At 39.6% G+C, this 25968-nt stretch overlaps 2 protein-coding genes across 6 annotated transcripts; both read right to left on the reverse strand.

Annotated features, from left to right (window-relative positions):
* Positions 1 to 2169: 2169 nt before the first annotated feature.
* gpcpd1 (glycerophosphocholine phosphodiesterase 1) lies at positions 2170 to 16858 on the reverse strand. 5 transcript variants are annotated; one of them, XM_034900850.1, is made up of 22 exons: positions 16839 to 16858; positions 14229 to 14320; positions 12850 to 12940; positions 12653 to 12734; positions 11942 to 11982; positions 11418 to 11457; positions 11215 to 11290; positions 10313 to 10354; positions 9873 to 9996; positions 8816 to 9074; positions 8516 to 8678; positions 8262 to 8391; positions 7434 to 7488; positions 7255 to 7347; positions 6827 to 6904; positions 6484 to 6523; positions 6192 to 6250; positions 5872 to 5937; positions 5509 to 5645; positions 5136 to 5271; positions 4367 to 4527; positions 2170 to 2472 (listed from the first exon to the last, which is right to left on the reverse strand). In XM_034900850.1, exons 2-22 carry the CDS (start codon positions 14275 to 14277, stop codon positions 2274 to 2276), a joined length of 2121 nt encoding a protein of 706 aa, XP_034756741.1. In that variant the 5' UTR covers positions 14278 to 14320; positions 16839 to 16858; the 3' UTR covers positions 2170 to 2273. The 5 variants fall into 5 exon arrangements, with proteins under 5 accessions (XP_034756741.1, XP_034756740.1, XP_034756742.1 ...); XM_034900849.1 differs by lacking the exon at positions 16839 to 16858 and adding an exon at positions 15178 to 15515; XM_034900852.1 differs by lacking the exons at positions 2170 to 2472; positions 16839 to 16858 and adding exons at positions 3829 to 4124; positions 15178 to 15518.
* A 2621-nt stretch (positions 16859 to 19479) lies between these two features.
* LOC117961801 (solute carrier family 23 member 1-like) lies at positions 19480 to 25048 on the reverse strand. The gene is made up of 12 exons (XM_034900739.1): positions 24916 to 25048; positions 24312 to 24431; positions 23115 to 23272; positions 22088 to 22247; positions 21714 to 21895; positions 21471 to 21591; positions 21182 to 21338; positions 20822 to 21075; positions 20538 to 20702; positions 20335 to 20443; positions 20097 to 20192; positions 19480 to 19989 (listed from the first exon to the last, which is right to left on the reverse strand). Exons 1-12 carry the CDS (start codon positions 24961 to 24963, stop codon positions 19775 to 19777), a joined length of 1785 nt encoding a protein of 594 aa, XP_034756630.1. The 5' UTR covers positions 24964 to 25048; the 3' UTR covers positions 19480 to 19774.
* Positions 25049 to 25968: the final 920 nt, after the last annotated feature.

Raw genomic sequence — 25968 nt, forward strand, 5'->3', positions numbered from 1 at the left:
GGGACTTGTTCTTATCTTCTCTTACAGCCTTGTGTAAGATGGGCTCATGTGCAGACTGAAAATCACTTAAAGTCACCGTTTATTTCTCACAAATGATAAATCAGTCAGGGATGATCTTTCATTTGAGTAAAATGTAACATTTACCAAGAATGACCACTTTAGTCAAACCAAAGGCATTATTACCCAAAGTTTCCAATTATGCAAGCCAAATTGTAGGTGGTTAAATGGATTAACAGGACCGATCGGTGTACAGCAGTCTAAACAGGACTGTTCAGGGTACAGCAGTCTAAACAGGACCGATCGGTGTACAGCAGTCTAAACAGGACTGTTCAGGGTACAGTAGTCTAAACCGGACCAATCGGTGTACAGCAGTCTAAACAGGACCGATCGGTGTACAGCAGTCTAAACAGGACCGATCGGTGTACAGCAGTCTAAACAGGACCGATCGGTGTACAGCAGTCTTACAGCAGCACCTCAGGTCTGACCTTGGCCTCCAAACACCATTGTATTTGCATACATATTTTTTATGTAATTTGGGTGCGAGATCTGTGCGATAGATTAAGCCGAGCTATTATCCCACGGAGAGTCCGCAAGTAGAAAGGAAAACCTGCAAAACCTGTTTAGATGCTCATACATTTGGGTTTTTAGGTAAACAAGGAACTTGTGGGAATATTCCTTAAAGCTTAGTTTTGTGAATAACTCAATGATCTAGAATTCTGTTAGAACTAGCTGGAAGTATCAACTTAAAAATGTTTTATCATAGTGTGTCCTGAAAATGGTGTTACAGTAGTTAGTGAAGCTTTTGAGTAAAAGAGTAAAATGCAGGTCATTCCAGATCAAGGAGTCAACTACAACCTAATTATTCAAAACAATCACTCTGTATTACTTGAAAAGCAAGACGAGTCGGCAGCCAAACCAAGTGTGTACCAAAAAAGAATGTGTAAGACGAAAGTCAAAGACAAAATAAACAAATATAGGTTGTCATTTAATTTACATTAACATTTTACACTCGTCTGTCCTTAAGTAGCAGTTCATATAACACAGTAGAATCATTCAGCTTTACAAGACCATGCACAAGGCAATCATTAGTTTGTAGTTAAGAGATTGTGCAATGAGACCGATATACAGACAGTATGCTATACATGGATTTGTTTCGCTGTGTTTAAAATGCTAATCATGAATGAGCAAACGCATTATCTCCAAGTGTAATTTGTGCCAAAGAAATATCTGGCATGCAGTAAAAAGTATGTGTTGTGACGTTAAATTGGATCTATAGAAAGGAAGCATAGGCAGTATTTGTTAAATCTGTACACACATATCAACTCAAGTCAATTCTAAATCGATAATGAGTGAGGTATTGGTGGTTTTAAAACAGAAACAAACCTGATCCCCCCCCCCTCCCTTTATAAGGCTGTGGTATGTATGTACAGTGTCACAAATTAAACATTTTCCTGCTTTTCTATAAATCAAGTAGATAAAAAGAATACAATGGCATATCATTCATTTACAATAATAAGTAACAAGTCTTTAAAATTCAATTAGGAGGCGTGGAAAAGACCAAGCAACTGCTTTCAACAGTCCACTCAAAAAGAAATGAATCAATCAAAGGCTTCTTCTAATTTCTGTAGACCATACACAAGGATGTGAGCATTTCTTAATGGCAACCTGCACATTCCACATTCCCCATCTGTGCTGAAACTGAAATAGCAATCAGTAGCTATGACTCACTCAATTTGAGATAATGGAAATAAAACTGTTGAGGTATAATGGCTACATGCACAGAAAAAGTACAGTGGCAGAAACAGCACATGATGCTACATTATCATCTTTGTTACATACAATGTGTAGTTCTGTTACACTTTTACACCGTTAAAAAATCGTATGCATTCAATTTGAGACTTAAGACGGTGAAGCAATGTGACATAACAGCTAAATAAATCCCATTGGATGTATAATTTCCAAATTGTTCCACTATAATTAAGACCTGTAAATACTGTCCTGAAAAGAAATTAAAAACGCATTCCAAGGAATCATTCTCTTTTTGTACGTGGCAGCTGACAGCCTAGTTCAGTGTGCCATTGTGTTTATTCAAACAAGTTATGGATTCCGGTTTTCATACTGTTAAAATTAACCGTAGCAGAAAGCATGTAGTTGAAAGTTTTTGCTTGATCATCCATTCCCACCTTGGTCCTCCAAGACTTTACTGCACATACCCACTCAAGAGCCTATTGGGTGTGTATTCTGCGGTGTGGTCCATTGAGGTTTAGGGATCTTTACGAGGAGCTGAGGCCAGAATCTGACTCTCCGCTGCCAGAGCAGCTCTTGGAGCTAATGCAGGGAGCCACAGAGCAGGGAATGGAGTAGCAGGAGCAGCTGGCACTCTTTAGGGTCTCCTCTGTAATAACCTCCTGAAGGGTGTGCTGCTCTTCCACCTTGAAGATGTTTGGCTGCTCTCCTTGCTCCTCACAGATACTAAAGGAAAAGGACAGCCTTCAGTTAGATCAGTCTAGTCTTAGATCATTGAGTTTCTCTCTGTCATTCATAAAAATAATTTTGTTTGATAATATTTACTGTATAAAAAAAGAAAAGAAAAAAAGAATTCACAGTAAAGAGTATAGGGATATATAGATATCCATGTAAACATTAGAAGAAAATGTGTCCACGATCTACTGTACATACTGCACATCATAACTCTGGCACACTGCTTGTTACCCAACACTGCACTACAAACTGTACAGTACATCCTGTGCTATTACGTCTCTATTTTTGTGTGTGTGTGTGTGTGTGGGGGGGGGGCTTTGATGTCAAACGGCTTAAATTGAGATGTCCTCCGAATCTGCAAGGACTGATGGGTTTTAAATAGGGTAAGCTAATGGTCTGCTTTTGGGGCGGGGGGTCTGTAAAACGCATGGGCCAAAATGCAACCAAATGTCACTGTATACTGAACAAATAGGCCCTCTGGAAACTATTTCAACCTGCTGGAAACCAAAGCTTTATGTAAAAGCCTTCTTGTTTAACAGATTCACATTCACATGCAACATGATCAATGGAAAATCTAACTATTTTTGTCAACAGTTTTAGCAGATGCCAAGTAATTAACATGTCTTCCAATGCTTTATGATATAAGCTTGAACTCTAAAATACTGTGCCGTTAGGAAAGGCCTTTGACCATTCAGTGACATAACAAGGAGCAGTGTTATAAATGCAGTAATCAAATTAATAGAAACTAAACGCCCTGCTTAATGACTGTGGCTTCGGCCTGAACAAACAACAGCACAGTGTGTGCTGTACAGTTTGCAGTGTGCTGTTGGGTAACACGGTCTAGGACATGACCCTGGGGGTTTCCTTGTGTTTCCCAGTTTGTTTTCCTTTTCTTTTGTGTTGCGTTGTGTTGGTGTGTGTCTACTTCCTGGCATTCTTCCTCCTGATTACGGCTCAGTCACCTCACCTGTCCAGTCTGCACAGCTGCTTCTATTAACTCATCAGCTCCACAGTACATCATCTCCACAGGTATTTTGTATTCTAAGGCCGTTGCTAATGTGTTTATCTCATGCACAGCACTAAAAACAACATATCAATGGCTGCCAGTTGGGAGGCTCTCACCTCAGGCACACCTGCGTGGAAATAGCAATGAGACCGGAACCAGTGATTACCATTTTTCTTTAGCAAGCGATAAGCATGTATCTGACAGAAAACGTGTCTTCCTGGAGTGTCTGAATGTGTCCAGCCTACAAGGGGGGGTATATGCATCATGCCTAATGATGACCTACACCTCACACCCCAAGCAGTATGTTAATGTGCTGTTAAAATGTTTGAGGTCGCTTTAGTGAGACTAGTCTTCCCGTGATTCATCTCCTTTTGTATTTGGCCCTGCCTAACACGGTAGTATTTTCTGGTGCTTCAGGGCCATACTCCTCAGCCTGCCAGCAAACCACCAGCCACCAAAGCAAGCCACACCATTGCTTGCCAACTAATCTACTTTGCCCCAGTTTCTCTAGCCTTTTCTCTGCGTTCCATGCCCTCTACTTCAACCACACATCTCCTAGCTCATTCCACCTCCATCCACCATGCAATAACACTGTTAACCTTCATCTGCATCCTTGACAGTGTCCTGCATTAGAGTCCCTCCTATTACAAATCATAGGAACGTTTATCAGAACCGAAATGGCAGGATAGTATAATAAGTGTTTGAATATAAAAATCGTTCTGCAAACATGTTGAGATCGTGAAGTTTGTACGACTTTGTTGCTTTATGCTGAACGTTCACATTAACCGAAAGGGTTGTGTTTGTGGTCTACGCTGCCAGAGTCCAGGTCCTAAGGACCAATGTGGCAGCCACAGATTAGTCCATTGCATTTTAACCTACCTATCGTAGATGAGCCCATCGATGCCCTGCTCTCTCAGCTTCTTTCTGATTTCGTGCTCGTTGTTGTCATCTCCCCAGCTGAACACCACCAGGCCTTTAGACTGGGCATCCCCAATGTAGGAAAGGTTTTTGAGCAGCTCCTCAGCGTGGGCACTGATCCCCTAAAGGAGCCAACAAGGAAGTCCAGTGAGAAAGAGTGGTCTTGTTTATCATTTTTGTTAAGTTCATTTTAAAAGAGAATGGACTATTACCTACCTACCTACTTGCTCCCATGTTGGGTATACACTGGTTAATATTTTATGTACCAGATTGAAAGTTAGCTAATTCAGCTCCAGATGAGCATTCAACACAACAAGTGATGTCAGGTTATGTTGCATGTCCATTTTTGCAACTGCTAAAACCAATTAGGATGTTTTAAGACAGCTGACAGAGCTATGCTAGCGGACTTGTTTGTGATGTGGACTGTTGTGGTCTGATGTGGGAGGGGTCAACTATTTGTATAAGTCCGTTGCTCAAGAGGACTGCAGCAATGCTTGTTAAGGAAGGGTGCAAAACATTCTAATGCAAGTAATATCTTTTCAGAGTACCAATCTTGCTGTTTTTGTTGTTTTTTATTACAATATGTGCTTTATTTTTGGTCCATGTGTGCACTTATAGCACTTAAACTGGCATAGGGATGAAATAAGGCTAGGGGGTCATTATACAAAAGTCTGGAATGTTTAGTGTACACATTAGGATAATTATTTGACTTTCTGCAACAAATGCTCACCAGAATATTCTCGCTCTGGGCAAAACTTATGGCGATCTGTGTGGTCTGGCAGCGGATGTCCATCATGTCTGGGTACTTCTCTGAAATTCCCTGAGTCAGGAAGAGAATGGGGTACTTGTTCTGCTTTTGACGCACCCTGAGGGAAACACATGAAAGGATGTCAGCAGCAGTTGTAGACCGTCTACTATATTTATAACTACATCTACATCTGTTGACTGGTAGTAATAATAATAATAATAATAATAATAATAATAATAATAATAAAATAACCCTGAACTGACTGAAGCCTAATTTGTCACAAGATTTTAAAACGACTGGGAAGTAATTGTGTTTTTGGATAGTGTACAGTTTATACAGCCTTATCAATGCCTACATGGTGCAGATATCCGGGTCGAAGCAGGAGAAGACGATGCGTCTTTTTCCGCCTTTCTGCAGAACACAGGACAGGATGATGTCGAGGTATTTATTCATGTTGAAGTAGGATGATAGGTTGCCATCCCATGACCCGTCCTGTCAATAAAAAGCAATAATCGTGTGAGCTTACGGTCAGAATTCATCCTTATTTCACACTGCATTCTACAATCCAAACTGTCTTTGCAGTACGTGTGTTAAGTTTGAGCAAGTCAAAACAAATCAAAAGTAAATACTGCTTTTCTTTATTCTACTGGAGATCCCCTAAGGCCCATTTAGGGAGCAAATGATTACATCATCGGTCTTTTTGACTACCTGTACCCACCTTCATCTGGCAGATCCATTTGAGCTCAATGTTGAAGCCCACATGCTCAGGAATGGCCTGGAAGATCTGTAAAAGACAGATGAAGGATGCTGTACATTTATGTGTGACTCTGACAAGACAAAAGACCAAAAGTCATAAGTCCATAAGTAATGAATACATAAACAAATCATGTATCAAGAATTTAACAGGTAATTTGGTGATAAGCCAGACAGGCCAAGTTGTTCCTGACTGTTTAATGCTAAGTATGTGTAGATAAGAAGAACCGTTCATACTGATTAGATAAGCTATTTAAAACCCATGATCATTGTAAAGTCTTTTACCTGTGAGAGTGAAGGGAATGGCTGATGCTCATCAATTTCATCTTCATCGTCCACCAGATCTGAGCAACACAACAAACAGATGACATCACATATACCATCTGCAATTAATCCGATCAGCTTACATCACTCTGCTTTGTAATACAATCATGCTAGTCTTTTGATCTACAGTTTGTATGCGGGTAACATTATATTCATCAACACAGAAATGAAAGCACGTCGATTTTCAACATGTTGTGCAACCTCTTTCTTTTCCCCCCCCGGCAGACAGTGGTAAAAAAACACAAAAAAATACCTTTGTGATCGTTTTCTTTCACTGCAGTGGCGTGGGCCAGCTATTCACCAAAACAAAGCATTCATTACTTACTTTATAATCAACAAATAATTACATTTAAACACATTAGTTAGAGTTTCGAAGCCACAGTTACACAGCTTCTAAGCAGTTTCTTTGCATGAATGTGCAAGTCTAAATTATTAATGTGCAAGATGCACCTTTCCTAACTGTAGGGGAAGCACTACGCGACAGACATTTTGACTTCTCACAGCAAGAATAAATAATATATTAGATAACAGATAATAAAGGTTTACTTCAAAGTGGGTCTTATTTGCATAGTTTTGGCCATCATTCAGGTTTTTACCTTCAGAAGCTGCAGCTGATCAAATGTCAACTCTTTGACTGGCACCTCAACAAGCTCCAGAGACGTCTTGTCATGTTTCTGTAAAGGGGATAGAAAGAAGGAAATGTGAATAAATAACTGGTTAACCGTTTACCCAAAATACTAGTTTTAACTGATTATCAGTTAAGCGGTTAAAAACAAAATTATTTTAAAAAATGTTTTTAAATGAATTATTAAAAGTTGCCTAGCGGTTAATGATTGGTTACCAAGGGTCAGCTATCAGGCAGAACTTTTTTTTTTTTTAAATAAGCATCCATATGACATACGTGTGTGCAGCTTAGCATTTTTCTAGAGCTAATGTTAGTCATAGGACAAACAAAAATACCAAGCAAGAAGTATAAGATTTCAGATTTAACACTTCAATCCTCAAGTACAACAGTTTATTTTACCTTCTTGGTGGATATGCAGCACGTCAGATCATGGTATACAATAGGAACTGCATCTTTGGAGAGGTGAACATCAAACTCTACATAGGCTGCACCCTAAAATACACAAAAGAAACACAATTTAGGCAGGAGTCATGTTAAAAGGATTTACTTATGATGACTTAATCCTATGCATAACTTACATGCATGGCAGCGCTTTTGAATGAGGCTATTGTGTTCTCCCTGATTCTCTGATGCCTGACAAATTGACAATTGAAAAACAAAAACAAATTGTTAACAGATGCAGAATTATACATGCCTATTGACACAAACAGTTGTGCTATTAATCATATACAGTGGCTTGAGAAAGTTTACACGCCCAGGCTAAAGGTGATTACAAAGATGAATAAACATCTTTTGGAAATTTATCTCAATGCCTTAATTTTAAAAAAAAAATGGAAAATCCAACCTTTTAAGACAACGAATTTTCTTTGTGAATGAATAACGTATTGTAAATAAATAAATGTTCTTCCTTAAAATACAGGGGGCATAAGTATACACCCCCCTATGTTAAATTCCCATAGAGGCAGGCACAGTTTTATTTTTAAAGACCAGTTATTTCATGAATCAGGATACTATGCATCCTGATAAAGTTCCCTTGGCCTTTGGAATTAAAATAGCCCCCCCCACATCATCACATTCCCTTCACCATTCATAGATATAGGCATGGGGAACATTCCATATGATCATCTCTCAATGCACATCAAACCAGCTATTAAGCTAACTTAAATAAATATTTATGAACCCTGTATTTTAAGGAAGAACGTTTATTTATTTATAATACGTTATTCATTCACAAAGAAAATTGGTGTCCTTAAAAGGTTGGATTTTCCTAAATGTTTTGAATTATTTTTAATTCCTCTTTTTAACTTTAGCTTGGGTGTGTAAACCTTTCACAAGCCACTGTATTTTGGTCTGTGTTCCATAATACAAAGCACTCCGTCTTGTGAAAGACTGACAGGATGACTCACTTGGCTGCATGTGTGCTGCCGGCTCCTCTGTGGCCCACATCCAGAGTACTTCTTTTCTTCCAGTATTTGGTGAAGGAGGAGCTCATGTCACACTGAAACGACTGGATCGGCCGGATTACAAGGTAATCCACTACAACAGGGGATCAAAGTATGTCAACAAGGTTTTTAATGTACATTGTGCAAACATTCAGCCTTGCCTTTGCATAGTCAGATAATTGTCAGCCAGTGTGGAATTCATTTGTGAAAAATCTTACCTCTAACTTTCCCGATAGTCTGCCTGGAATTCCGAGCCATAATTGGAAGTGTGGCTACTCCGATGTCCATACCATTGTCAGAGAAAGAGGAGGACAGGAGACAAGCTGTGCCCACATATCCTGGATGAGCATCCCCCTGGACTACATGCTCACTCATATCCTCCTGTAAACACAGATATGATATGAGATTGCTACAATTCCCTTTTTTAAGTGTATTTGTTTGTCAAGAAAACTAATTTTATTGCTTATCAAGAAATGGGTTCACTGGTTTATCAGAGGCCGTATTCACAAGTGTATTACCTCAAAGAACTCAAAGGTGAGCTCTAGGTTGTCTGGGTACATGGTGTGGATACTGTACTCAGTCCACTGAGAGGGCCCCAGTCCATACCCACATTCAGGCTGAGAGTGGCGCGACTTATAGCTGTTGGCACTGATCATACTGATCCCTAGAGTGGTGGTCTTCTCCAGAGTGGTGGTCATCTTGTGCCAACACGTAGGACTGAGCTCATCCTCGTCTTCATCTATCTCCTCCTCAAAGCCCTCCAATGTCAGCTTGATTCTGTATGGGTAAGTCAAATCAAAAGTCACACAAATGATACTTAAATACTGAAAGTCACATATACAGTTGTGCTCATATGTTTATGAGCTCATGCTAAAGTTGACTGAAAAGAAGAATACAAAAAAATATTCATCTTTTGGAAATTGATCTTAATGCCTTAAGTATTTTGGAGGGATGTATGACAATTCTTCATCAATTTGAGTGGTAAAAAATTGTTAATTGTGCACCAAATCTTTGTGGCAAACGGTATTAACTCATAAATTGCTGCAACAATTTATGAGACATAAATGAGCAAGAGAATGGCCATCATGAACTCATATCATAATGTACTAAGCTTTATACACTTTCACAATATATTTGTAAAGATTTTAGGGGGGGGGGGGGGGGGGGGGGTTATGGCCTTTAATTGACACGATAGCCTTGAAGACAGGGAAGGGGAGAGGGGGGTGGGGGGTGACATGCAGCAAGTGGCAGCAAGTTGGAGTGGAACCTGGGCCGCTGCCAAGGACTCAGCCTACATGTGACGCACACTCTTCCGGGTCAACTAGAGGTCAACTTATTTCAATTAAATATATATTAAATTATATTTCTGATTTATGATTCAAAAAGCCTAAAGTGATGTGCTGTATGTCAAATTCAGGTTCCCATCTTTTAAATGCTGTTTACTTTTCTATGTAGTCTACTGTACACCTGCTATCCCCAACTAATCATCCCGCCCCCCCACCGTTACCACTCTAAAAAAAAAAAAAAGGTGGCAGAATGCTAAGAGGTTTAATTCGGTCTTGGTGTCATCCCTACCTGAAGCGAGACTTCTTGAATTTCTTCTTAGTGATGGATACGGGAGACTTCTGAGAAAAGTGCAAACGAAGCCGGATCTCTGTCTGGCATGTGAGCCATCCGGAGTCAACACAATTCACCCCATCTATAAAAAGAGAGGGGAAGCATGTGACAACAATGTTTCTTCCCTCTGTCTCCCGTGAGTGCTGACCAGAGAACTGGGCCAAAAGCCGGCAGGAGACAACTATTTGTTCTGGTTACAAACCTCTGATGTACTAAAACAGAGGAAGTGACAACAATGTGGTCTATGGGGTTATCAATTTCAAAGACGGATTAAGCATATCAGTAAGAAATTTTGTTTTACAGTATTTCTATCTGATCTGTAAATGAAGAGAGCCCTTTAGTTATAGGTTTTGTGTTTGTAGTGAGCCGTGGCTTCATAGTTATTTTATCCAACTTACTGTGTGTTCCAAATTGTCCATCATCAATATTCAGGTGTGGTCCTACAATGAAGGAAAAGTGCATTAGAAACCGGATAGAAGAATCTCTACAGTACAGCGATGGAGATCAGATCAATACCAAGATGCCACATTTAAGCCTCCGAATTTGATTTGCCTCAACTTCAAGAGTCACTTTAAAAAGTAAAATATTATTATTTCAGATAAATCTTTAACTTAGTTAACTAAGTTTATGAAACCACACAAACAGAACAATTCTGGGTTCGATTTAAAAAGAAACCTCATATTTGTAACAAATTCTTATTGAACTGTGAAAAGTGTTCTAGTATGATTTGCTAGAAGAAAGGAAAAATAAAGAAAAAAGGGTGAGGTAGGTAGCTGGCTGGGGTCAAAGGTCAAAAAAGGAAATCAGTGGGCAAACATGATTGTAACTATTCATTGTGAATGAGCTTTGTTAGCTGTGTTAGGCCAACACAATGGTGATCTGACGAGAGAGGTCTACAATATCAGGTGAGGACATCTACTGCATTGCAGTGTTTCCTCCATGGCTATAGATTATTCCAGCCAGCGTGGCCCCCTGCCAAAGAATACACACACTGGCCAATAAGCACAAAGCTGGAGAGGCTAACCGTAGATTACAGACAGTGGTTCAGGAGAATACACTGCAGTCAGGTGCTAATAGGAACTTTGACATGTACAAGTTGCCTAAAACAAGCCAAAGGTCAGACTTGACTATCCCTGAAATAATAACCTTCTTTGTCAGTGCGATTTGTTAGAACTAACTTTACATTAGTGTCAATGGGCAACTGTTGCATATGGTGATTGGTCAGGGAATGGGGTGTTTAGAGGGTGGTTTGACCCTAACACATTCTACCAAACGTGCACCGTTCTTTGTGGTTTTATACCTGTGGGGCTCATTGTGCGGGGTTGTTGATGGGTCTCCCACACATTGACTATCACTTGACAGGGATCCCCTGCACTCTGCAATTTCAATATTTGGAACAACGTTAGGGTTTTCAAATCAGATACATTGAACTACTTTTCAGTCTGGTCGGAGGGCCGTCTTTGGACCAGAGAGTGAGAAAAGATTTAGAGCTGGTATAGTCACCAATCTCCAGCTGGGGCAGTCAGCCACCATGGGTTGAAATCTGAAAAGTTGATTTGTTAGTGAAGAAGGAAAAAAAAAAAAATTCTTTAGTTACAAGCTGCTCTCTTTATCTGTAATAAAGTCATTAACTGTAGCAACAATATGTTAGTAGCATCACATTTATGATGTCTATAAATTTAAAAATTGTATTGCTGCTAACAAGTTTCTACAGGAATGTATGTAATGAGTAACTTCAGTTTCTTAAATTTCAAGCCGCATTTCAACGGCATAAATATATATCACGACACGAATCACGCAGATGATCACTTATTAACTGGCATCAACTGTTGGGCGTAGTAACACACCCAATACTAGAAGATAGATAATACTCAGAGAGAGCTGGATAATATCATTTTTCAGGTAAATGTCTGACTGACTTATGATTGGTCTCTTTCTTTCAAGGGAAACTTTGGTCCCCATTGTGTTTGTGTACGTCAACTGTATACAGCAGAGGTTCAAGTGAGGAGCTAGTGCTTCCAACATACTCTTTCAAAGTCAGTGGATTTTCCCCCCTCCTGCTGATGAGCTGTAACAGGAAAAGTATGGATTGGTATAAAACCTGAAATTAGGGTTAGGCGTATGACGATTACCACAGAGCAATATCAAGATGGACCAAGATATCATTGTTAGGAGTTAAGCCTTATAGGCTGTCCATTAAAGGAACTATGATTTTAACTGATTGAACTGTGATAATGTGCTCAAATTCAATTTTGTTAATTCATTTTCAAGCATCTCACTGCATCTATCTGTGTAGGCCTGAGTGCTGGGGCTGTGCGAGTCATCCAAACTCAACAAATCATGTGGCCATAAAAACCTGCTGCAGCAGCTATATCCATCACTGTGAATGAAAGGATGCCTGTCAGCTTATCAGTCCTGATGTTCTCTCCCCAGAAAAGAGTGCGTTTTATTGACTAGAAAAATAAGTGCGTCTGTAATTGTACCAGTAGCTCTCAACTATGTAAACCAAGGACAAGAATTTATTTGAGATTATATGCCATTATGGAAAGTCAAGGAGCTGATGGCATCGTTCATCGGCCCAACCCTAGCTGAAAGTATCACAAGTCATGCAAAAATTACTTTTAATTAAACAGTATTTATCTTTTGCCAATACTGCTTTCAATCATCTTTGACAGCAATGAGCAAATCAATACGTCTACTAGGACTATACCACCATTAAGACAGGAGACTCTGCTCACCTTTGGTTCCAGAATGAAGCCTTTAAAATAGCGGTACTTGGACACTCCTTTAGGCACAGTGATTGTTGTAGTCCACCTGTTTCTGTCAGGGAGTCAAAACATACATTCACATTTTAGACAAACAGAAAAGACTGGTAGAGGAAATCAATGTAAAATGTTTTTAATGACTGACCCATTACGCATTAAGTTTAACCTACCCATCATTGACATCAGGATGTAAGGTCACAGCTTTTTGATGGCTCCAGCTTCCCAGGGCTTCACAGCTGCCAACAACTGCAATCACCTCACCTAGGAATGTTCAAATTGTTAGTTTACCCATAGATTGTGTGTGTGTGTGTGTGTGTGTGTGTGTGTGTGTGTGTGTGTGTGTGTGTGTGTGTGTGTGTGTGTGTGTGTGTGTGTGTGTGTGTGTGTATATATATATATATATATATATATATATATATATATAAATAAAAGAGGGAGGGCTTGAACCCCCAATTTCCACAGGATGCGTAATGGCTGCAGATTGGCTCCACTGCGTGTCGGCTCCATGCTTTGCCGTTAATCAACATCCACCAGGTCCGGATTCGTTGTGTAACGGCTGCGGTCGTGACGGACAGCTGAAGTCACGATGACCCACGAGATCTCGCAAGATCATGTAGAATAGAACCACAACAACAGTGTATTTCCATCCAGAGGAGTAGAGTGCTATATTTTCAAGGTGTAGTGCCGGGAATTATAATCGGCCGTGAGCACGATCTATTTTATTTAGAAAATTAACCGGATGTTTTATTTGGTTTCTGTGCTCGACTTCCTTTGCCGCACTATCTGCTGTGTGCTGAATTGCTGCGGAGCTCTCCAGCATCCAGCAGAAATAGAAGCTTTGTGTATCAGCTCCGGAGGGCAGGGGACCGCCGCAGCCGTTCCGCATCCTGTGGAAATTGGGAGTGACAGCTCCCCAAAAGTGAATTAAAAACATCTTGATCGATCCCTGGTGGCTGGCTGCAGTATAGTTAATAAACCCCGCCCCTCCATGTTAGCAGAGAAGACATTGGCCAAAATAATTTCTTTAAATCAAAATAAACGTCAAAAAAATGTTCGCCAAAGAGTGTTTTTTTGTCATAGGTAGTTCTGATCACGCTGATTATGTGTCTGATTCCAGGAGTTTTTGCCTTTCCTTTTGTACAGCGGGGCAAAGCTGAGACACGTCGTCCATCTTTACCCACGGTCAATGTTTTTACCTGATGTAACTTCAGCAGAAATTAAAAAAATAATAAAACAAAGATGACTAATATTAAAAAACACTTTTGCAGTTTTGGATATAATATTTAAATGTAAACACATTTTAAATTCCTTTCCTAAACAAGAAAATGAAAAAAAAATGAATTTCTTTTTTTTTACATTTGCCAGATTAAATGATTACATGATACATGGATTAACTAAACTGTGTCATAATTTAAACTATGATTTTAATATCTGGGGAAAGAGTATTAGATCGAATAGATCATCTATGAAAAAGCCAATAACATAGCTATTTTTAAATGTAGGCTAAAGATAATTTTGTAACTTTTTATTGTTGTCATTGCAGCCATACCTGGGGATGTTTCTCCTCTGACAGCCAGAGTCACCCGAGTGGTCTCCATAGTTTACACAGGCACAGAGAAAGAAACAGGCGGCAAAAGCAATCTGAAAAACAACAGGTTTGAAATTATTATTATGAAGAGAAAAAAAAAGTTGATCAGAATCACCAGGTTAATCAGTTACAACAGATGGACTGTGGCTTGTTACAAATCAAGTGCACATAAATAACGTTTCTTGCTTGTCAAATCATATTTCATCCTTACAATATGTTTTTCCTCATCAGAATCAGCTTTATTAGCCAAGTTAGTGTGTACACAAACAAGGAATTTGACTCTGTTTTTTGTGAATAGACACACAGACGGCATCTTGGAAGTTTGTGATCAATACTGTATGGTGATACAATGGTGATATGTTTTCACCCCTAGCCCTTAAGGACCAAGGACTAGGGGGTCAGATGGAGAAATGGGATTCAGCCCAAACATTATGGTGACGTCACAGGTCTTCAATGAGCCCAAGCACGGGACCCAAAAAATGTCAAATTTATCACAGGTTCTGTGGACCAATTATCAGGCAAAATAATTATAATATGGTAAATGATATAAAGGCTTAATAAACCAGGGCGTCTGCTGGTGGACTGGTGGGCTGCCATCACAGGAAGATAGCATAGACTTCATTCGTCTGACCCAGCTCCATCCACGTTGTCTTTTCTTCTTTAACTGTCTATTTTTGTCAAATTTCGGATTAGCCGACGTCATGCACTACGCCACCGGTAGCCGCCCACCTCACGAAACATTATTTAACGGATTTATTTCAAGTTAACGTAACGTAGGCCGTTTTCAGACAAGAAAACAGGCTGTAATGTCCCTTTCTCTTTAAAGACAAACGGACGCCAGTGACTAGCAACACTGGTACGATACAAGATTTCAAAACAATCATGGCAGCCAATATTCACGTTAGCCTACCTTGTTGATTTCGGCCGTGAACGTTGTGTATCGCCCTTGGCTGACTCGAAGATGGAGGGGCTCACGGGAACATGCTCCTAGACAGTGACCGGCACACCTAGCTAGTTATCCTGCAGAAAGGTGTTGGCCCAAGCGAAGCATAATCTCACCAGCCGGTTCATCGTTATAACGGCTTGACTTTAACGATAAAAAATAGAGCACAAAAATAACGCCTGGGCCAATAACACAATAAATAAAAACGGCCAACACACCCCAAAGATGATACTATCAAGAGGTTGTAGCTAAAGTTAGAGAGCCTTGCGGTAATCAACGACTCTGACTAATGGTTGACGGGTCGAACGGTTGAGGGTTTTGCAAACAGTATCAAGCATTAAAAGTTAGCTAGCCATAATAAAAAAAAACAATACTTCCGGTGTATACTTTCAAAGTAAAGCATTTATTGAGCAACATACTAATGTGAACGTAAATAATTAAAGAAACAATTTAGAGAAAACAACGAGGCAAAAAAAATATCTTAATTTATATTATTTAATAATAAATATTTTATATCTAATCATATTTTCAAATATATTATTGTAACCTACACTGCACACAAAAATGAGACCATCACTGTTGGGTACATTTGTGCTACCTAATTGTCCAATATGAAACTGACAGCGGACATTTGGTAAACTTTTCCAACCTACATTTGGCATAGCAAGTGAGGCCTCACTTACATAGCACACAGTTTAGAATTTCTCCACTGCTGTGGATTCAAAACAGGGCCATAACTACTATTTCTGTAAATGTGGGGCTTTAATTACCCAATGAGATAGTGGCATTGAATGATTACACAGCCTTTCTGGGCTTTAAAGGCAGGTTCTGCTCGTCTATATATATATATCTTTCAAAGTTATTATTCTTTACCACAATTACAGCTATGGCTTAGAGTAAAAGTATTTAGATTTGGGAGACACAATTCACTGATGCCATGAATGAAGAAAGACATTGGGATTTAAAACCATTCACTGTTTAAACAGAGCTAAATAAAACAAAAATAAAAATAAATATAAAAAATGAGGTAGGTTGAATTGTACCTGAAGCATGGCTTCGGTATCTTTAACATTCTCAATGTAGATCCAAGGTGCATTCTCCAATACTGTAGTACTTTTATTTTGAATGTAGGATTTCCGTATATGATCTTTGATTTCCTGTTGTGGTCTGTCTTCCGCTAGCTACTTGACAGGGCTGGCTCATACCGCCCTGTTCTGGATAACGTGCTTGATACAGTGAATGTTGCATAAATGATTAGGTAGTACGTTCGGCCCCAAAAAGTGGTAAACAAATTAGAAAGTCGTATGTATTCTGCTGCCAATTTGTTGGTGGAACAGATGACGGTTAAAGTGACGCAGTAAAAAAAAAAAAATTGTTATGCTTTTAGATAACTGCAGTAGACTAACGTTACATTGCAATTCTGGAATTTTCTTTCATTTAGTACATTTTACAACGAGTCGAAAACAAGCTAACTTCAAATTAATAACGAAATAACAAGGCTTTGGTTGTTTTTCGAAGTGGAGGCTGTCTTCACCGCAGTTCCTAGAGATAAGTTTTTGTTGAGGCTAAGAAGAATTCTTGACTGTTGACCGAAAACATGTCCTTATAGGAATGAGATATGTCCTTACCGTTTTCTACGAACGCCTCCAGTTGCACAGCTGAAATGATATAGCCTATAACGACGCTTGACGACAATATTCATCTAGATTCAGCCGGGTGACTGTGGGACAGATCACATTACTCCAGTATTCCTCATGTCAACAGACTTTCAATCAGATTTGTCCCTGCCATCAACGCATTCACTTTCACCTTCACATATAGGCATAGGCCTATATGTATATACATACATATACCACATACATTGGTTTTTACCCGGGAGGTAACACAAGGGTTAAAGAAAAGTATTTCTTTAACCCTTGTGTTGTCCTCACGGCTTTTTTTCGGGAACATTCTTTTTCTTTAACCCTTGGGTTAACAACAAGGACAACGGGTAAAAAACAGATAAACATTTGACATTTTTATCCCTTTTTCAGACTCTTTGTAGTTTTCACTAACACCACCTTACTAGTTTTACACTACTTTTTGGAATTCATGGCCAATAACCCTTTTATAGAATATATATATATAGAATTACACCTAATATTTGAGTTAAAAAAAGCAGAAATTATTAATCATTTTGACTAATAGTTAAGATCAGAGGAATGAAAGTGATCAATTGTATTTGCAAAGAGCGTTGTATGGAATCCAATCCATTTTCTGTGGTCATTTGGTTAAAAAGAAACTCATATTTCAGATATAGACATTTTTTAAAGGGGTCAAACTTGACCCAAGGACGACAGGAGGGTTAAGAAAGTTCAGGTTTTATCCTCAGAAACTGTGGCAAATAATGTAGTGTATATTGTATATAAAAATATATGCATTGAGTGTATTTCTTGCACGTTGTTATGAATTGTGTGTTGGATTATGTCAGTTTTCTTTACTCATTTAACAGACTATCTTGCCAAACCCACAGTTTATAGGCTCTGAGTTAGGACAAAGTGCCTTGCTTAAGGGAATGTCATCAGTGAGTATATACATATGCAACATAATGGGTTATGGATTATATGATCAGGTTATTTTCACGGCCTTGTCGACCACAGGCACATTGGACACGTTATCAGTACCCCAGAGGGTCTTTAGATAAAGTGATGCACCGATTGACAAATGTTTCAGGTTTCTGTCATGTTTCATTCTCTTTCTTTGTCACTGTTAGGTAACTGCCAACCATTTGTCACAATGCTGCAGAAGAGAGATGTGTGACTCGGATTCTGAGCCACTTGCACACAGTCAATGGTTCCGACTTCAGACAAAGGTATAGGTTGTAGCCCCCTCCAGTGTTCAAGAGGGGAAGAAACACTGCAGTATAAATAAATGAAAGTGATTCAGACTTTTCCAGGACTTCAGTTTCCTCAGAGTGAATTTCTTCATCTCTGGCATGCCCGAGGCCTCTTATAATAATCCTACATATGTGGAAACAAAGTAGTGTCAAGTCTTTTGATGAATCAGGGATTACTAAATCCCTCTTGTTTTGGATAAGGCAGACACTGCAAAGTACTAATAAGCTACAATGGGGAGGATTAGAGTTTATATTTTAGGATGAGCTGTTCCTTAAAGGATGCTGTCTTCACTTCTTGTCTGGCTTTGTTAATGAACACCAATGGGACCCTGCTGTGATGAGGCTGAGTAATCCATCTGGCCCTGGCAAATGGTGAAAATCTTGGCCCTGGATGTTTCGAGCATGACAGGTTTTGGAGATCTAAATGGCTGCAAGAGTGCTTGTATGGACCACATGGACCAATGGACCAATGCTGAGATGTGGTTTGAGATGGCAAGAAAAGAAAGGGATAGAGAGAGAGGAGACATTTTGGTATTTCTGTTGTCCTCGGGTCAAATTTGACCCCTTTTAAAAATGTCTTTCTCAGAAATATGGCATTTTTAACCAAAGGATGGATCCAGTCCACACATAAAGTATATTAAATACTAACATATAACGTAGCCTATATAAAAATGGGGCTGGGCAATATGGCCAAAATCTTTTGTCTCCATATAGGTCATTTCATAAATCAATTGTGATATATATCACGATATAGCATTTTTACTGGTAATTAAATAGTCTATAGGAAACAAAAAACACATGACAATATAGGACTACAATCCCCACAGTGCTCCAGCCAATTAGCCTGAGACAGGTGTGGACGATTTGAAGCGAAAGTCACGGGAGAGAGACAGTTTATCGTTGTAACGGAAGCCGATAATGTAAGTTTGTTAACAATTTTATCTAATTGTTGTAATTGTCCAATTTGTTTTGTTGAATGTGAGTTGAAAAAAAAAGCCGTTATTGATTTGTATTAACCACACGAGCCAAGCGACATCAAGTCAGCCTCTCGAGCCAAACAACTGGGTAGCTAAAGCTAGCCAAATAGCTTGAAAGGAAACGACTTAGAAATGTCTATATGTATCTTCAAGGCTATAAAGTGGCTTTTAAAAACCATTTATAAGGAAGCCACGACAATAGAGCTGCGTGATAATACATACGGGCTCAATTTAATTTCCTTTTGATCGAGTTTTTTTTGTCTCTGTGGGTTGACCATAGACTGTTAATATTAAGGGTTGACCGGTAAGTAGCTGTTAGCCTAGCTAGCTGGCCCATTTTCTAGTTCTCTTTTAATTGGTGTTGACAGAATGTGAGAGCTTTAGTTTACACACACATTTAATTTTCTGAATAGGCTTGCATATTGAAAACATGGTTTACACAGCAACATATCGTATAACCCACTGCTGGCAGTTTGATACATAGGACAGTGAAATACCTTAACATAAACTACCTTATCAACCAGTAATGGTTGCAGTGTAAATTGAATAAGACAATATTTCTGTGACCCTTTTTCACTTTTCAGAAACAGCAGTTTGACCTATATAGAGAGGCATGCATGCTTTTTACTTCATTGTATCACTCCACCTCTAGTTCAGCAAACTAGAAAGCTAGAAGTATTCACCAATGACCTTTGTGCTGGGGGGCAGTTGCTCACTCTGTCGGCCCTGTTGCATTTTGTTGCAACCTGTTCTCAGATCTATCGCCGTTCCATGGGCAGAAGGGGACGTAGCGAACCCAAGATTGGGACGATAGGCAAGAGGTTATGCCAAAGGGAAGGTCATACACCTCTTCAGTTGACAAGGTGTAACTTGAGTCCTCAAGATGTACTCTGTTCCAGGCTAAGAGGCCACGCTCACTTTTGGTCCCTGAGACAGTGGAATTAGACTATTAGACCACATTGTCTTTTCTATGGCACACATACATTCACATGCATTGACTGCTGTGGGATTATCAGCCTTCCACTTTAGCCTACCAGGAATTGTGTTATCTAGGAAGAAGCCAAGAAACCCTCCCACGAACATGTGTGTGGTCAACAATATGCGCAACACTTGGTCTACCTCTTTAACACCTGAGTCACACACAAAGGGCAAAAAACATTAGTGCAATACAGTGAAAATACTTTCAGATTGATATCCATCAATTGCTTTTCTTATCAAGATAAAATACTGAATGTAAGCTGTTAAAGTAATGTAATGTCATATACAGTGTACCTGTTTCTAAGAAATCTGGATTCTTCATTATCCAGTTTGGAATAACGAGTGCAGAAAACATGGAAAAACCAAAAACAAATATATTCCTGGAGGAATTCATGTCTGTGGACTGTAAATGAGATGTCAGAAATAAAAGAATACAACAATTGAATACTAGCAAAGCATTTGGAATCAATTTGGCTAAATATCAAATCATGCATTACCTGCAGATCAGAAATTCCTGCTGCAGTTATGACTCCAAACATGATAAGGAACATCCCTCCCACCACGGGGGTGGGAATGGTGGTGAAGATGGCTCCAATTTTACCCAGCATCCCAATCAAAATCATGAAAACTCCACTCAGAAGAATCACTGTTCGGCTACCTACCTGTTACACAGTAAAAGTAGTTTTGAAATATGAGAGTTTTGCTTAATCAACCTAGTTATGAAATCATGCAGTTTAAATGAAGGTTAAACTATAATGTTGACATCACTTTCATATCTCACCTTGGTGATACCCAGGGCAGCCACATTCTCACTAAATGAGGTAGTGCCGTTGCCTGTGCCGAAGGTCCCTGCCAACAAACTGCCGAGCCCTTCAACACCAATGCCCCGGCTAATGGCGTGCTTAGGAGGGGGTGGCGCCCCTGACAGCCCGGCACATGCATGGTAGTCCCCCACAGACTCTGCCATGGAGCATATTATTCCAGCCATTATGCCAAACACACCTGCCAGGCTCACAGTTGGCATGCCCCACTGACCTGAATGAGAAGTCAAAATGGCAATTCTTGGATAGTTTCAGCAATGTCGTAAACCTTCTGATTCTACACCCACTATACTAATTGCTTTCCCTTTTTGTGGTCTTACCAGGATAAGGAAATGTGAACCAGGAAGCCTTGTTCAACACATCTCCCTTCACATCAGTGCGAGCCAGGTGGCCGTATTGGGCTGGATCCGATGGTAGGACATCATAGATAGTGAGGAGGTAGCAGACTAACCATGAGACCGAAATGCCCAGCAGAATCTAATACATATCTAATATTAGTGTCAGTATTTCCAAACAACCATAAAATAATAACAAATATGCCATCAATAATGTAGTATAATAGTCTTTAACATGTATCTGAGTGTATTGGGATGACTTTCCTGAACATACAGGCATTATTTGGAAGATATAGAACTTTGAGGTGTGCAGTTTCTTGGCTTTGCTATATGCAGGAACAAGGATTGGTATGCGGCGGAGGTACTGGGAGAACAAGATGATCAGCACTGTGGTCCTGTGTGTGTGTATAAGAACTGTCATTAGCTGGATGATGCAAAAGTATAGACTGATATTATACTTGAAACAAGTGAGTGGTGACACCATCTTTACTGAAGGAAAAGGCGAGCGCTTACGTACATAGCAGATATGCCCCAGTGGCTGCCAACCTTGTCTCCAGCTGAATCGTACAGTGACAGGCCTATGAGAGAGACTGTGGGGGCAATGGTTAATGGGCCAATGAAGCGCATGAGGAAACCGATGAGCCCAGAGAAGCCGACCAGGATCTGGATGACAGAGGCCACCATGATAGACCCCTGCAGCTATGGACAGGAACACAATAACATCACCACTCTTTCTTTGGTTTAGTGACTTTAACACCAATTTGACTGGTTACTTCCCATGACAGAAGCTAAAGGAATTCACTGAATTAATTATTAGCTCCACAGAAGTGCTTGCTTTGCCTGTTTGTTGGGTTTTTATCAATTCTGTGGATCCACAGTGTGTAAGCTCACTGTTCTCATACGGGTCTGCCACACTTCTATAAAGAGAGGTGAGGACGTGTTGACCAGACTGGCGTTCTGGGTCCAAGCTGGGCATTTCCACTCCGGCATGGACAACATAGCCATGGCCGGGGTCACCAAAGCAAATGTACCGCCCTGCAGAATGGGAAGCCTACAGGTGTGATAGAAACAAACATTTCTGTCACATAAAAATACAAATTATATATGGTGGTGTTAATGATTTTTATTAGGCCTACTACTAAATCTATTTTTGAAGTTATTGTTAGCAAAAATGATGTCAAACATGCCTAACAAAAGAATATTTGTACAAGGTAACAAGACTAGAGTCTACAGCCACACGACAAGCTCAGTAGGACTCAGACTGTACTAAATGCTAATGTCAGCATGCTTACATGCTCACAATGAAAAGGTTAACACGCCCATGTTTAGCAGATAGGTTTAATGATATGTGCACAATCTTAGTTTACATGCTAACATTTGTAAATTAACAGTAAACCCAGTTTTAAGTTGAAGCTCATGGGAATGTCAATAGTTTTTTGGTAAAAATGAACACTTGCATACTGTATTAATCATACTGTATTAGTAATTATATATTAATATTATAACTAACATGTTAACAACTGCATAAGAAATATTTTAGGTCTATAGCCGTTACTATTGTTTCTTTACCAGCTAACTGCTTAGTGTGTCTCTCATTTATTATAGTGCTGGGTAGGAAGCATACACATTTTTTTTTTTTTTTTTTTTTGCAGATACCCGCTGTTGCTTGAAAATGGTTTGATGAGAGCAGTGAGACTAAACCCAAAAGAAACAATGGGGACGTGAAGCTAAGTCTCTGTAAGCTCTGTTGGTCATAGTTAATTCATCAACAACATAAATATACCAACTTTTGGAACTTTAAGAATTAGACTAATTTGAGTGTTTAAGTAAAAAAAACCTTTCCCAGGGTATAACTATCTTGCCAATCATTTGTTACAGGAGGATGAGTGGTGCGATGAACTAGCACCAGCACTCTGACCTTACACCGAAGGTGACTTGCAGCACAGTGATCAGGCCCGAGGTGAAGAAAATGGTGTTGATGAGACAACTCTGGGTCAGGCTGTCGTGCTGCAGACACAGCCCCTCCGCAAGAATGAGGGGGATGGAGACAATCCCACCAAAAGCTGTCAGGTAATGCTGCACAGGGGAGGAACAGTGATGACAATGATGAATTGACGGTATTGATGACATCCTTTGAAAAATTAGCACGTCATTTTCTGTCTCTGGGTTGATAAAACAATGCATCCTTTCCATTTAGAGTAATTGACAGCTACAATATGTAATTAAAGTGACAGGCCTAAAAACGGACCAGTCCCAGCAGTGCACCTGGTTTCACAACTATGCAATTATCAATGTTAACAACTGACAATGTCACCAATTTAATTGAACGGCCACTGATAAACTTGCAAAACTTGCGCCATCTAAATGATCTAGTCCCAATAAATTAATTTAAGGCCATGTTAAAATGCCACGTAATTCAAAAAAATCCTTTCCTCTGTGTGATTGTTTCTATGCTGTATTTCTGTTTATATTGTAACTGGTGTGCCGTCTTGGCCAGGTCTTTCTCGAAAAAGATTTCAATCTCAAGGGACTTCTTGGTTAAATAAAGGTTAAATAAAATAGTCTTTATGCACGACTGCCCACTTTGGGGATCTCCCAGTGCTGCTGGAAATACTGCCGCATCTCACTCTTTTTGACCGAATGTCCGTCACCTGCTTTCTTTGTTATAATTTTAAATGGCTAACTATCTGTCCAATCTGAGTTTTCTGTCACACGAGTAAAACTACTCTTGAATGCGCACGTTCCACCAAAACAAGTTCCTTCCCTTGGCTTTTTTGCACCGGCAACGTGGCTCCATCCGGCGCTTAGTTCCGCCCAAGGTGATTGTGATGGTTAAAAGAAATGCTAATAATTCAGAGCTTGTTTTTGGGCTAACCAGAACCTCCTCAGCAGCACTTTGGAATTGAACCTAGTACACTGCTGTCACTGGTTAGTTTTCTGACCTGTTCCTTTAACTGTAGACCTACCTATAAAGAACATGTGATTCAAAACTAAATATAAAACATTTTAGGATGCTATTTTATATTACCCCAATAACAATGTGGGTTCAACAGCCACAACAAACGAAAATATTCACAAGACATTTATAGAACCTTAGAGTCCTTTTCACACCCACCTGTATGGCCAGAAAAGTGCAAAGGTACCAGGGTGGAACATCAGTCACACCATAGGTTGGTTTATTTGTGTCTTCCTCGTTCTTTCTGTCCTTTCCTCTTTGATGATCAATGACATCCATCTGCAGCACCAACATTTTGTTTTAACATTCTGAACTTTGTATAGTGTAACAGAAGGACATTTCAGGTAGATTGACATCTTAACAACATATAGACATCTATCTGTTAATGTCTGTCATCTCTATTTTTGTGTTTCTGTATAATGAATTTGAAAGTGTGAAGCTTTATGCTCTTTTTCTAATCAAAACTACATAGTGCTGTGTGGGCCCTGCTTAAAGGCTGTGCGAGGTTAGAGAAACTGTCAGCAAAAGTTTCAGAACTTTTAGAAACTTCCAGCATACGTTACTCTCACTAGTCTAAGCCCGTAGCAGATATAATTAGAACTATGAAGTGCAATCTTTACTCTTTAACAAGATAAGATAACAAGATATATCAAAAGCAGTTTTTCTCCTGAATGTTTACGGTGCTTGGTGATGCTGACTGTGTTTACAAAGACTACTTAAAATGCCAACACACAGTATATTTATTATAAGTCATTGTACTCACATCAAATGCAAGATTGTCAAGTCCACAACTTTCCTTCCCTGCAGCCATTGCAACTCCACTATAAGATAAAAACTGACTTCAGGAGATGGAGTTCTTCTCACAAGAGGTGAATTGGAAAATAAGGGAACCAGGAAGACCACATTTAGTTTGTCACCATTTTAGAGCTTGTTGGGTGTATTCATCTGAGGACAAAGTTCAGCTCACTAATCCTTTAGTTACGTATTCTGTTATTAGTGTTAGACCCATTTGTTATCTGTGGAATCTGGGAGGGACATCTTTATGTCATGGTCCTTTAGTTATCATAAAAGGTAATTCTCATTCTTCCTGACTGTCACAGCCAGTGTTTAACTGTGGTTTTATCCGTCTTGCGCATGTGCATGTATTTAATATTACCAAAGTCATGTGATCAGGGGTCCGTTTTGGGATGGAGGTTTAATGAACGTTTAATGAGGTCAACCCTGAACTCTGAGTTGGTTTACCCTTACATGGGAAACTGAGTTTTTGATTCCAGAATAGATGATTCGAGTGGGTTCAATCAACTCTGAGTAGGTTGACTCACAGTTAAGCTGCGTTCTATTTTCCGACTCGCACCTCGGATATCGTAATTCTTCCTTGGTGTCCACAAGGGTTGTCCGGGTTCGGAGCTCGGAAATCCGAGGAAAGGGGGTATGTTGCTAGGCAACATCTGGCTTTCTAGTTGGAACTCCGACTGATAAATAATATAACGCGGCAATTAGCGCGGGCACCACCACAATAACAAGGTAGCATGAATGGAGCCACGATACCACAACCACAAACAAACTGGTCAGTGAAAATACTTCTGCGCACATATGGCGAGGTTGAACGTGTATTTAGTTAAAAAAGCATTACAGCAGCTGCAGTAAAACCGCAAAAATTGGTGTGGGAGAAAACTGCTGCTTGAGTACATGAATATTTTTTCAATTGCCATTTGTCTGATTTTTAAAGGCTTATTCAGTACAAACCATGTTGTGTGCCGATGGTTACGTTTAGAAGTCAGAGAGACTTGTACAGGCTTATATATGGGTCTGATAA

Source organism: Etheostoma cragini, chromosome 18 (genome assembly GCF_013103735.1).
Source record: "Etheostoma cragini isolate CJK2018 chromosome 18, CSU_Ecrag_1.0, whole genome shotgun sequence".
In the NCBI taxonomy this organism is placed as follows: Eukaryota; Metazoa; Chordata; class Actinopteri; order Perciformes; family Percidae; genus Etheostoma; species Etheostoma cragini.

Coding starts and splice junctions, on each gene's coding strand:
- gpcpd1 (XM_034900850.1), bottom strand. CDS start 14,277: ATGGAGACCACTCGGGTGACTCTGGCTGTCAGAGGAGAAACATCCCCA. Junction 5,938..6,191: donor CATTCCCTTCACTCTCACAG/GTAAAAGACTTT, acceptor TGTCTTTTACAG/ATCTTCCAGGCCATTCCTGA. Junction 5,646..5,871: donor AATGGATCTGCCAGATGAAG/GTGGGTACAGGT, acceptor TTTTATTGACAG/GACGGGTCATGGGATGGCAA.
- LOC117961801 (XM_034900739.1), bottom strand. CDS start 24,963: ATGGCTGCAGGGAAGGAAAGTTGTGGACTTGACAATCTTGCATTTGAT. Junction 20,703..20,821: donor CTGCCCTGGGTATCACCAAG/GTGAGATATGAA, acceptor ACTGTGTAACAG/GTAGGTAGCCGAACAGTGAT. Junction 19,990..20,096: donor CCTAGATAACACAATTCCTG/GTAGGCTAAAGT, acceptor CCACTGTCTCAG/GGACCAAAAGTGAGCGTGGC.